Source organism: Hetaerina americana, unplaced genomic scaffold (genome assembly GCF_022747635.1).
Source record: "Hetaerina americana unplaced genomic scaffold, ioHetAmer1.1.p SCAF_4, whole genome shotgun sequence".
NCBI classification, from domain to species: Eukaryota; Metazoa; Arthropoda; class Insecta; order Odonata; family Calopterygidae; genus Hetaerina; species Hetaerina americana.
In genome coordinates this window covers 44,057,033-44,070,198 of record NW_027286985.1, presented here as the reverse complement: position 1 = coordinate 44,070,198, position 13,166 = coordinate 44,057,033, and the positions used below count along the sequence as shown (strand labels likewise).

The following is a 13,166-nucleotide window of genomic DNA, read 5'->3' as shown; positions in this document are numbered from 1 at the left end:
GACAATAGATAATGATAATGTGTTGAAAATTTGCACTCATTTAAAAATTTAAATAGGCGTTGGGACCTGGTGAAAATGCGTTTCTCATCTAGCTCTCAATTGATCCGAAACTTAATACCAATGCAGGCTTGGTTGTTCCGCTTGAGCAAAATGGGTTATCTTAAATTCACAATGTAACTCGTAGCCCCGATTATTCTTCAAAAGTAGGTGTGTCGGGTTATATTTGATACTGAAAGTGGTTTTCTCCAATTATGGCTTTGAATTATCAACAAATGATAACTTTTCCAATAATATTTGAATAAATGAAACCATGACTTTCATCTAATTACTTTAATCATCTATTCTATTAAAAAATATTCAGAGCACCATTTCTTTCTGAAAAAATAATATCCCGTCATTATTATTTATGGATGTTGTTTATTCTGGCAGATAACATTATTGGAAGCTTTATTTGAATACATTTTCAAAAGCTTAAGGGATTATAGAAGAAACTTAATCATTTTTATGCTAAAATTGACCATATTCTGAAGTAAGATTGGCAGTTTTAACCAGATTATTCGTCATTTCATCCAATAAAACCTGCCGCCCCGGAAATCGTGTTGAATTGTTTCTTCAATTCTTCTGAACAATTCAAAACTACTCCCGAGTTTCCCCTTTTTGTTGATCGTTTCAAAATAAAATATCCATTTCGCTAATTTACCTCATTTTCTTTCTCTTTAGTGCCATCGTAGCACAAAATAGATTTTCTTAGGCATTGTGCTCTACCTACAATTCTTAGGAACACAATTTATTGATAAATATCATTTAATGCAAAAGAGAAGACATAAACTTCTGGTCAATATTTGCGAGTTATATGTAGAGTAGTTATAAAACACACGGAGGCCACATACTCACTTGCAACTTGCTCTTCGTCCAGCACCTCACACTGTTTGTGGTGACGAGGTTTTATAAAAATTTCAATGAACGTGTCAGTAGGCGGGAACATTGAGAGCAGGAACGAAAAAAAATACAGGAATAAGTAAGTGAAAAAAATTGATATCCGATATAAAACACACGCATATTAGCCAGCTTTATGAATGATAGCAAATGACTGATTGAGGAAACATTGAAATAGATTGAATATTTTAAATCAAATATTGTTCAATCAATTTATCCATAATTAATTCTAGTTAATATCGGAATATTATTCATGAATATTAGCATTTAGTCAGAAAAAATCTATTCATTATCTATATGCACACTTCTGGTAAATGAAAAATGGTGGATTGGAGATACGTTTGAAAATTAATCCTTTTCATTTCACGATTTTTATAAAATATAAAATAAAGTTTATACAACAAGGGCACCATTTCAATTTCAGTGAACCTGTATTCAAAATTAAATCAGTCATTTTGATACAGTGGCAAAATTAGAAATATTTTCCATAAACTCTCATTATTTAGAGGTTACAAAAACTCTCATTATTTAATTCATCAAGAATGTTCAAGATATTCAACAACAATTTGGCACCAAATTGATGAATTGAAGAATTAAGATAAATAATGCTGGTTTTTTATATTTAAACTCTCGTTTGACTCTTTAAAGAATGATACTTGTTTGGTAATATTTTTTTTGTAAATTTTCATCATTTAATATTTGAAATTTTTTTTCTGATTATAAGGATACATTTTCTAATGGAAACTTAAAGTACCCTATTAATTGGGACATATACCTCATTCATATTCGCCAATTGAATGTTTCAAAGGAAACCACCCTCCGAGTCAAAAATAATTCAGATTACGGAGCATGTAAACAATAAATTTTACAAATATGTTTTTTCTCCAATCTGTGATATTCGTATGGATGTGTAATGGTCTTTTGGCAGAAAATAATTTATAATGAAATATTTTGAACAGAGGTGTTTCATGGTATTTAAAATGAATATTTAAGGATAGCGATAACATTTTTAGCAATGTTTGAGACTTTGCGGGACTTGGAGGCATTTCTTCTGAACTTTCAGGAAATAACGGTATGGCTGTGTTTGATGAAGCCAAAAGAAATTATAAATTGGCTATTTATAAGTTCAGGAACTCACTCCCAAATGCATTCTTCCTCTCCCCGTCATTGCTACAGGGTTAGTCACCACTACCTAAACAGGGGTCGCTCGATGTAATGCATAGCAAAAATTCAAGCTCGAGGTCTTTCAACCGTCTCCCTCCAAGAACACCGCTTGGGTCTTAATGTGCGTCTTTCTGATCGGAGGAAGAGTCTCAACTTATAGACCCTGAGCGCCGTCCCCATGTAGTCTGCGGTCGAAAAGCGCCGCCAGCGTCTTGGTCCACACTGCAGACTCCACATTCCGGGCTGATATAGGGCCGCCCCAGATTTCGTGGCATTGTTCCGGCCTTGAATGCTCCTGCACTACGCTGAACGCTGCTCATCCCGCATAATCGTTTGGGTAGTTCGACTCGTGGCGACCTAAGCCATGCATTTTATGAAACCTGACGTAAAATCAGATGATGGGAAATAAAAAGACATGGGGTTCCCTCCAATACTATTGGAGATTCCCTTTGGTCACTCATTTGAAAGAGGCACATATTGTTTTCCTACCTCTATCATTTTTTTGCTTATTTTTCTTACATTTTGCTGTCATCTGAAGAGTTCTACGGGTTATGTCGCAAGAACCTTGGACTTTTAAAGTAATGGAAAATTTGCGCCAGTTCCATGCAAGTAGGTTATGAAAGTAGAATTTTTCATAAATTATGGAGTGAAATACGGGAGACATGAAGTGTACAATTTTTTGACTCATGAGCGTCTAAGCCATATTCTCAAGGGGAGGGTGTAGCATTTTCGTGATAATATATAAATCGTAAATTTTATAGCCTTTTACACTTCACTTATTTTGAATTTAATTCTTTCCTCACTGTATACTGCGATACAATTTTTTCCTTCAAGGTTCGACGCTCTAACAAAATAAATGTGCTCGCATCAAAGAAGAAAAATGATCACCTCTGCAAATGTCAGATGTGGAAGTTCCCTTAAACCAATATATGAAACAGCCCAAGTTTCTGCCAATGTACTCACCGCCAATTTTGTTTCGTTTTCAGTCAAATATAACATTTACATCCACACCTAAGCTGATGAGGAAAAAACTGAGGGGGGTGGACCAATAACTTTATCATTCTCTTTAATAATGACTTGCCTTAACACCCTGATCGTCTGTTCCTCTTGTTGTCTGTGGAAAGCAAAAGTTGTTGACGAGTTACAAAGACAGTTGACAAAAAATTGAAATGTTTTGTGAGTCAAGAAAAAACGGAAAAAATGGTGAAAATGCTCTGCGTCAATTTGCCAAGTCGAAAACAAAAATAAATAGCCCCCTAAAGCCCCTAAATAAAATGCAAGACGTGCGAAAAATGTGATGTTAATATAAAATTTTATTAACTACTTAAATATCAAAAACGCTCTTACTGTATGGTATGTTAGTGCAAATCTATTGGCACAGAAATAGTGAGAGAGCCCTTTGCATTTAAAAAAAACAAAACGAGCAACAAAAAGATCAATTGGATCTTTTGTCAAAGATAAAATTTCAAAATAGTCAAAGCTCTTTCGATTAAAAGCTTGAAGGAAGAGCAAGGAAAATATTCGAGCCGCTGAATATTACGAGGAAACGGAATGTGAGGTTATTGGAAGCGGGTGTACATAAGCCATTTAGAGCAAATACACTACTGAAGTACATTATCCTCCTGATATTATAATAGTAAAATTAAATTTCCCTACTTGAACTCCCTAGAGCATCGGTTGTTAAATTAATTGGCTAAAATTTAGGTTTTCCAAAGCATATATAGTGAAAGTAGCTACACAATACAAAATTGATTATACCATAACCTTGTAAAATTAATTTTGTAATAAACTCATTACGTGTAACATAAAATTTATTACCATATGTATTATTTTTCAGTCCAGTTGATTTTCAATGGGGCTTAGGATATTCCTGAAATTAATATTTCCCCGTCACTTTGTATGACTTCGGCACGGACGTAAACTAGGTTGCCGGATTTTAAACGTGTCATAAGGGTTCTAAATGGATGATGTTTGCTGGAATTTATTAGTTGAATTAGACATAATAGTATTTGTGGAATTTCTCAGAGCCTCTTTTTATGATCTTACCTGAGGAAACTTTGTCGGAGGATTCCCATGCTCTTAAAGGCTATTATAAACTATAAAATAGGGATATTGGAATACTGGATATAGCCGCATCGATAGAATTTAATTATCTAGGACCACAAACATTTTCTTTACTGTAATAGTCTGCTTAGTCTTGAAAACCTGTATTACTTATAATATAAAACATCCTAAAAGGAAAAAAGAGGATTTTTTTTCTTTTCATTTGGATGGATTTTTCTATCAATCGTGTTGGCATTGACATTTATTTCTGTAGCTTCTGTGCCAATATATTTGCTCTAAAACACTTGAGATACGATTTAAATGAACAGTTTTATGCTTGTAAATACAGCTAAGCGGCCTGGAGACATATTTTTCATAAAACCGACTTCTTAGCGTGCGTGCTGGCACTCTAGGGCATGAAGTGAACATTTTTCGTTAAAATTGGCCATCAGAGTGACTAATAACAATGCAAAACGCTTAATCTAAAATTTAAAATTTAAAAAAATGCATAGATGCTAGTAACTTTGTCCCAAAATTATCGCTTATTCGTGAATAAGTGAACATATGAAACCACCAAATAATATTCTGGGCAAAATAAATGATCAAAATCTCTTTTCGTAAAGAGGTGAACAAATAAGCAAGTGTTTTAGTCTATACTGCGAGTTTTCATTATTGTTTCGATAAGGAGTCCATGAGATCTTTAATACGATGTAGCCAAAAACGCAAATCTAATTTCAGTACCCGAAATAATTTATATACATCGAAATATTTCATATGGATTTATAATGAAAATGTGTTTAACAATAATGTACATTTTTAAGGAAAAATACTTGACCGTTTGTAAATGGGAATGTCAATAATAAGTGAATGCGCATTATACTATTATGAGTGCAATCACCTTGTACATCCTTCAGATCAATTGTACGAATTTATTTATTAATACCTTATGCATTATAGAGATCTATTCATATTAATTACGACGACATGCCTTGCCGTTTTTTAAGCGGCTTTATTTTTCAGAGGTCGCCTAGTTGGGCTTATGCTCTGTGTCACAATATTTAGTTAATTTATCTTCCTGGAGTACCACCAGCGTCGTTGTTTTGCCCTCTTTTTATTTATTTAATTATTTTTTCGTATTGTTTAGGAGTGTAACATTATTTGGTCTCTTATATTTGTCATAGGGGCCCATTTAATTCATGTTAATTATCTATTGAGAATAATATTTATTGGACACAATAACTGCAATTTTTACTTGTAGTTTTCGTCGTCCATTACTTCTCAAAATTGAAAATGTTTCTTCTGAATCAATTTGATATAATGTCCTACTTTATATATTAAAAATTTCACTGCCCTCTACTCCACCTTTTCCTGATATTTCGAAATTAATATGGAAAGTAAAATTATCCAGGAAATGATTTCCACATTTTCAAGGGACAACGAGAGTATAATCATTTTACCAGCTGACAAAGGCAACGCAACAGTCCTGATAAATAGAGAGGATTACGAAGGGAAAATATCGCTCATCCTCAGCAGTCCGACTTATAGGAAATTGAAAAGCGATCCGACTGCCAAGACGGAGAGAAGCACAAGGGCTATCATTAAACGATCGCTTATTCCAAAAGAAGAGCAACGACGCCTGCTTCCGACTGCACCGAAACCACCAAGACTGTACGGCCTGCCCAAAATTCACAAGAAGGATGTACCTCTCCGACCGATTGTGAGCCAGATTGAGGCTCCGACGTACCAACTCGCCAAGTACTTGGCGCGGTCTCTGCAGGACCACGTCGGACAGACACCCAGCTTCGTAAAAAACTCGACGCATTTCATTGACGTAATAAGAAACATCACCATCCACGACAACGATCTCATGGTCAGCTTCGATGTTGAATCGCTTTTCACCAGCGTCCCTATTGAGGAATCGCTGAATATCATCAAGGAACTCACCTCCCGCGGAATCCCTAAGGACTTTCCAGGATTGGTGGAGCATTGCCTCCGCAATTCCTTCTTCCTGTGGAATGGTGACCATTACGAGCAGATGGAAGGAGCTGCGATGGGCTCACCCCTCTCCCCGGTTGTGGCCAACCTCTACATGGAGAGCTTCGAAAAGAAAGCACTGGAATCCTGCGACAAGCGGCCCTCACTGTGGCTAAGATATGTCGACGACACTTTTGTCATTTGGTCACACGGAGAGGAAGAATTAAAAAAGTTCCTGAAACATCTGAACTCACAGCATCAAGCCATCCACTTCACTATGGAGGTGGAAAAGGATCATCAACTGCCCTTCTTGGACGTCATGGTGAAAGGAAATACAGGGAATGGGAGGCTTGGACACAGAGTATACAGGAAGCCTACTCACACCGACCGCTACCTTAATGCTGCATCGCACCACCATCCCAGTCAGAAGACCTCACTGGTAGACACACTTGTCAACCGAGCATATAAAATATGTGACTCCGATTCTATTGCCAACGAGAAGAAACACTTGACAAATGCCCTGCAAAGGAATGGATACAGCGCTCATATGATCCAAAAAAGGGCCGAGAAGGAAGAAAAGAAGAGACAAACCACCGCTGTTCCTGACAGAGAGGAAGACTCCAGACCACGTCCGAAGGCTTACGTCACCATCCCCTTCATCGCAGGGACTTCGGAAAGAATCGCGAGGGCTTTAAGGAAACATGATGTGGTGACCAGATTCAACTGCGTCACCAAGATAGCTGACACCCTACCCGGACCCAAGGATGGAATTTCACCGTTAATATCAGAAGGCGTGTACCAAGTGCCATGCTCCTGTGGCAAATGGTACATCGGTGAAACGTGCAGAGCGCTGAAAACACGCATGAGTGAACACCAGAGGGCAACCAAGGCCAAACAGTTTAGAGCATCGGCCATCGCTGAGCACGCCTGGAGTGAACCTGGACACTCTATTCTCTTCGACGACGCTAAAATAATAGCGAAAGAAGGAAAATACTTCCAGAGAATAATCAGAGAGGCCATTGAAATCGTTAAAAGGCCAAAAAATTTTAACAGAGAGGATGGATATCCACTCCACAGTGCGTGGAAACGAATAATTCCGCGCAAATATGAGGACGTTCCCTGATTGGCCAAGAAATTTCCCGGTATTGGCGCCGGATTTTTCCTATATAAGACGGGACAACAAGCTTCTTTTCATCCTTGACCTGAGGACGCCAGCAGGATAGCTGGCGAAACTGTTGTACATTTAAACGACATACGCGGACGCAGCCCGAAAAATGTGGAAATCACCTACTCATCGCCGCGGAAACCTTCGAACGAACATTATCCAGGAAATGCAAGAATATTTCTGTGTTCGCCATCTAAGAACCTGCTAAACAACTTGGGGTCGATGAGTTTTTGTATGTCGAGAGCAGTAACTTTACGAGTAAGCTTTTAGGTAGGGTATGTTATGCATTGAAATAAAGTACTCATTCACAAGCTAAAGGTTTAGTGCGTAACACTCTCCGGCATAAGGTATAATAAAAATAAAGCCAATCATAATACTACTAGGACCAACATAACTATCCCATTATATGATTTGGAACTTCATTCAACACTTTCAAGTCCTCAGAAGTAATTTTTTTCACATAAATCTTTAGCCATTAAGACCTTATAGAACATATTATTCTCGTTATTTAAGATCTTATTGAAGAACTAAAAATTCTTATTATTCAAAGAAATTTGTAGTTATTTTCTTTTTCTATCATGGAATCAAGAACTTCAAGTTCAGAGCACTTGAAATACAATCGGCGAAACCTGGATTCTATGGGGCTGGCTGGTAATTGACCTTTTCGAAACCCCAATTCCTGAAGATAAGTCCATTGTGCATGACCATAAAATTGCCGTAAAAACGAAATTTTCTGTGATAGGACCACTAATCAAAAACCAAAATTGTCAAATTCGAAGGCTTAAATATCATTCTGAATTTCTTTACGGAAAATAAGGTGTTAAAATGTTGCTCGTTCGGCCTACCTGTAAAAGCATCTCGTAAAAAATAGGATAGGGGTAATCGAAAGGAATATTCTTACGAGTTAAATGTTATCGTGGATCATATTTTTTTGCGACCCGCATAAAAAGTTAATCCTCGTCCGCTCTAAATACCCTTCGGGAATAGCCCTTTTAAGTTTCGTCACCTTTATGCTATGAGAGAAATACGCAGTTTGGCGAATCCGCAGACACTTTTTTTTCTACCAAACAAGGTTTCGACAGCCTCCGCGGTCATTCACAAGGACGAACGACGTAAATGATTCCATAAGCTTTCGAAATCTCGGCCGGTTGATTAAAAACCAACTACTCTGGATTCTACCGAAATGTATCTTTCCTGACGAATCTCGTTTCTCTCATAGTTTCACGTCAGCCTCCGCATTTCTTCCTGGATCCAGTGGTTGACTCTGCAGATTCCATCCCTTTTACTGCCGAGACCCTTACCCTCTTCTTAATGTCGATTCACCCTGCACGCATTATCGGCCTTTTTTGTAACTGGACGCCTGCCACCCCGGGCGCAAGACCCCTTTTCCCGCCGCCTGCCCTCAGAGGAGAGACACCTTTCCTTCCGCAATGAACAGGGTAGGGCTAGTCCCATTTTCTTCGAAGGACTCGGGGTCACCCGAGCGCCGTCCACTTCCTCTCCGTGCCCTCACTGGCAAATTCTTTTACGCCCAAGGGAGGTTTCCTCGAACTTCCGCCCGGGGCGGGGGGAGGACCTCGGAAGCGCACTCCTAAGAGTCAGTCCCGCAGATTTATCCTTCAACCGCGACCTCTCCGACCGCCTGCGCAAAAGAACTTCTCCCTCCTCTCCTACCTTCTTGCTCACAATCCCACTTGCCTTCCTCCGTTCACTTCCCGTCGGACCAGTCTTCAAAGTTTCTTATTTTCCGATCAAACGCACTGTTCTCGCGGGACAAGCATGGGACAATGAATGACGTTAACTGTATCCGGTGTCAATCAATCAAGGATAACTACCGATTTAATAGTAGATACTAACGACTCTTTATCTCAAGGTACTACTTCTCTTTCTTTATCCGACACTATTGTTTTCTTCTTTTTTCAAAATATCTACCTACATTCATGCTCTCTAAAACGCCCACTCTCTTACACCATCAAAACTCCGCGCCTAACATTTTCCCTTCTATCACTGCATTCAACATGCCACTACCAATCAATATTTCCTCCTTTCATTTCCTCTGCGTTTTTTGGTTTTTTCCCAGTGACCCCTTCACTTCACTCACCCTATTTGAAACCTCAAAGCTTGACTTCTGTTCCGTACAGCTAATTTTCTCCATTCTTTGCCACACCCGCATCGCAAAAGCCACCTATCTACGCTCCCTCTCTTCCTTCAAAGATCAGGACGTGCAACTATGTGAAGTTGCTTTATGTTGAAAAAAAAAGGTTTAATATATTTGCCTTCGGATAAAATATTTTTAACGCAACACGACTTCGGTTTCGTAAAATTTCTACATTAGTTTTGTCCAACATCCCGTTCAGGTGTTGCATGCGGCCCAAGAAGAAATGTCAAAATAAATGACCTGATAGAAAAATTTACAAATTTTTTACTAGGTATCAAAAACTCTTTTGGAGAATAAAGAACAATAAGGGTTAAATTACAATGAAAATTAGCACTTGAAATCTCAAAGAAAATAGATACTGCTTCCTTCAAACCGAATGTCGATGCAATTAGATTTTCTCAGATGAGACGTCACTTGTTTTATAGAATTAGTTTTTCTTAACTTTTTATAGTAAAATGTAGTAACAATGATATTTAATTCTTTAGGCGATTATATTTTCTTTAATCGCTATTTCAAATCATTATTATGATATTATAAAACCTACTTCAAAAAAATCAACTTTTTACGAGTTTACCAATGTAACAGCGGATACTAAGGATGTTATCCACGAGCATTAATTTTCTCACCAGCTTTCGTTAGTTTTTGTATTTCTGTGTGTGACGCAAGCCAATTTTTCTTCCGTCAAAGTGGAAAATGTCACGCATATGTTCAAAGCCTCTACCTGAAACGTAAATTTAATTTTTTTCCTGCCACCAAGTAACCATTATTAGGTTACTTTTTTAACAAGCGTTTTTAAAGAGTAACTTTTTTCATCTGATTGATGCATATTGTCAATGAATTCTATTATGTTATGCAGTTATTTGTAAGATTTCACTTGCCAAAATAAAAATAAAAATATTGTATTAAATACTCGTTTTCATTTAATTAATATCTACTCATGCTAAACAATTTTAAAAATCTTCTTAGTTACTTAAGCTTATATCAGCATATGCCATTAAAAAATTTTAAGAGGTCATTTCAACAAGCTGAAAATTATTAATTAATACTTTTATCGCCGTCCAAATATACTTTGCATCGCTACCATTAATTGCAAGTCAAAACGCTAGAAATTGTTAGGGCAGATAATAAAAATAATCCCTGGGTTCTTAATTTAGCATTCTATTTCGTCAAAACAGCTATTTAATGCATCTTCAGTGTGAATTTCGTTAAAATGTAAAGAAAAAAGAGGACAAAAATTGTAGTTTATCAAGTTTCAAAAACATACGTTTTTCTTATTGCATTTTACCAAGCAGAATAGAATGTAAGAAAGAAACATGCTCATAAAGCTGAGAAAAACTCAAATAAAAAAATTATATATAGTTTCAAAAAATATATTGAACTTAGATATTCTAATCTACCAAAAAATGATAATTTTGAGATCAAATTTCAAAATCAAAAAGTTTTCTTTTATTTTAACATAGAGAACTTTATTCCTCATCATGAGATTTCAAACAGTTAAACTTAGGTTACACATGATTTTAAGATTTTACATTGTTGTATATGAATGCTTTCAATAACTATTACACTTCATGAGGAATAAATATGATGTTAGAAACAAATTAACTTTAATCAAATTTGATGACTCCTTAAAATTATTTAGTGTATGAGTTAATTCCCTTAAAAGTTGGAAGAGAATTTTATTTGAAATGTACTGTCTTAAGCTGAGGTTTTTATCTGGTTTATTTATTTTTTTAACAATCGCAAATATAAGTGAATTAAATTTATGTTCGCAATGAAATGTCTGCTTCACCAAAGAAACATCGAATTGATTACTTTCCTAGATTGGTGCTTCTCTCGGTGTGAATATTGTATCAATAAACCAATTTCTTTAAGAGATACACTGCTGTACGCCAGCCGCAGTAAATTCACGTTAGAATTTCTCAGAACATATGTTACTTACAAATTTATGCCTAACATTGAGATGTTTTTTTGATGGTTTCATTTCATAATGTTTGCTACAGTTGTATATCGCTTGGATTTAATAATAAACGCCTATATTTTCATGTTTAACAAAAATGTAGTCTTTTTACTCCCTAGAGATGGTTAATATCAATTTCCAAAACGACTTGATACCCCTTAAATCGGTTCTCTATCATAAATCATCTCTGCTATAGTTTTGAAAATTTCTACTATGATTTTTACTTTTATTTTTTCTCCCCTCGTTCATTTATTGATGATTTTTTTTCACTTAACTACAAATCATTAGACTTGAGTGTTTTATTTAAATATATTATGTGCGAGAACTCCTTTAACTAGAACGTATAGTTATTTTTTAAATGTGAATGGGCAAGCTAATGAAACCCACTGAAAGATCGCCGTGTAACATTACACTATGAATTGTACTCAGCATTTGGTTTCTAGCGGGGATCGAGATGGTGCGGGGGCTAACGTACTGGCTTCCCACCCTGAGGGCGCGGGTTCGAATCCCGGAGGAAAATAATTTTTAGTGGTATCCCGACCTCTATTTGAGGTGCTTTGTGGAGAGCACTTTGAGTGAGTACGCCGTCCGTCGGACCCCTTGGCGCCTTTCGTAAAGAGTAGGCTAATGCCGACGCCGGGTTTCTCTCCACCCTTCATCCTTTCCTGTCCATCCCCTATGGCGCAAATGACCTTAGCTGTCGGTCGCCTCCCCTAAAAACTACTACTACTTGGTTTCTAGCATTGGGAATATGGTCTTAAGGAGACTATGCTTAATCACACTTACTTGCCTTATGGACCGGATAAAAAAATATGCATTATTCTTCCATAAAGTGGAACTAATTGTCTTATCAGCAATTTCAAAAACAAGATCGTGAGGCCGGCAGCTGCCAAACGAGGCTAATTTGTCAGGGTGGAAATAAGTTGAAAGAATCTTTTGGACGTTGTCACACGCGGACGTGACCTTGGTGCTAAGCCATATTGCCTACACCCAGGATAAACGCGCAAACCGGTCTGAACGTACATCTCCCCTCCTTTAGCACTACTCCCGCGAAAATAGTATTTCTAAAAAAACGATGAAAACAAAAACAGAGATCATTACGAAGGTTAGAACGCCATGAATCTTTGTCGCCGAGTGTACCGGTTTGGACAGCTGCGTACTTTCCAGTGAGAGCGATAGCACAGCGTTGGGCTTACCATTTTGAATAGATAGTTTTAGCGGTCGGCTTCGCGGTGATGTTCTTGAAGGAAACGTGTCCCCGGACTGGATAGGTGCGCTGCGGAGCCTTCAAATGTGCGAGAGACAGTCCCTGGGGTGTGAATCCTTTGGCGTAGCGCCCCCTAATAGCACCGGCCTCCTTTCACCGCCTTGAAGACTGCGACAGAAACCGCAGTAGCTGACTTAGGCATTGCCGCTCTCCCTTCCTCCCCCCATCGCAATCCATCCCCCTCCCCCATCTCATGTCCCCACCCTCGAAAGAAAAAAGTCGCGTCCGAGGGCGTAGTCTTTCCTCTTTCTCAAACCTTCCCTCTCTCCCTCTTCTTCCGAGGAAAGCACGGGGAAGCTACGCTCCGTGCGTCTTCAATTTTTTTTCTTTTTTCCTCGTTCTCCCTTCTTCTTTCCCTCCCCCCCCGCATTTTCTCCTCCCTACCCAATAGCCTACCCCCCTCTTCCGCCAAAAACGCCCCCGACCGCCCACGCATTTTTACCGAACCGAATCCCCAACCCCCACGCACTCCCCTCACCCCTACCTCCTTACCGGAGAGACC

The 13,166-nt window shown here is 37.9% G+C and overlaps 1 protein-coding gene across 2 annotated transcripts in view; it reads right to left on the bottom strand.

Annotated features, from left to right (window-relative positions):
* The window catches only part of LOC139691941 (troponin C-like), a 40,920-nt gene extending 28,147 nt beyond the window's left edge, over positions 1 to 12,773 (bottom strand). The window contains exons 1-3 of one of the 2 annotated variants that reach the window (XM_071589896.1): positions 12,594 to 12,773; positions 3,182 to 3,214; positions 895 to 925 (exon numbers count right to left, since the gene is read on the bottom strand). In XM_071589896.1, coding sequence (XP_071445997.1) covers positions 895 to 925; positions 3,182 to 3,214; positions 12,594 to 12,596 — 67 coding nt within the window. In that variant the 5' untranslated portion in view covers positions 12,597 to 12,773. The remainder of the gene's footprint in view (positions 1 to 894; positions 926 to 3,181; positions 3,215 to 12,593) is intronic. The other variant, XM_071589897.1, reaches the window with a different exon arrangement.
* Positions 12,774 to 13,166: the final 393 nt, after the last annotated feature.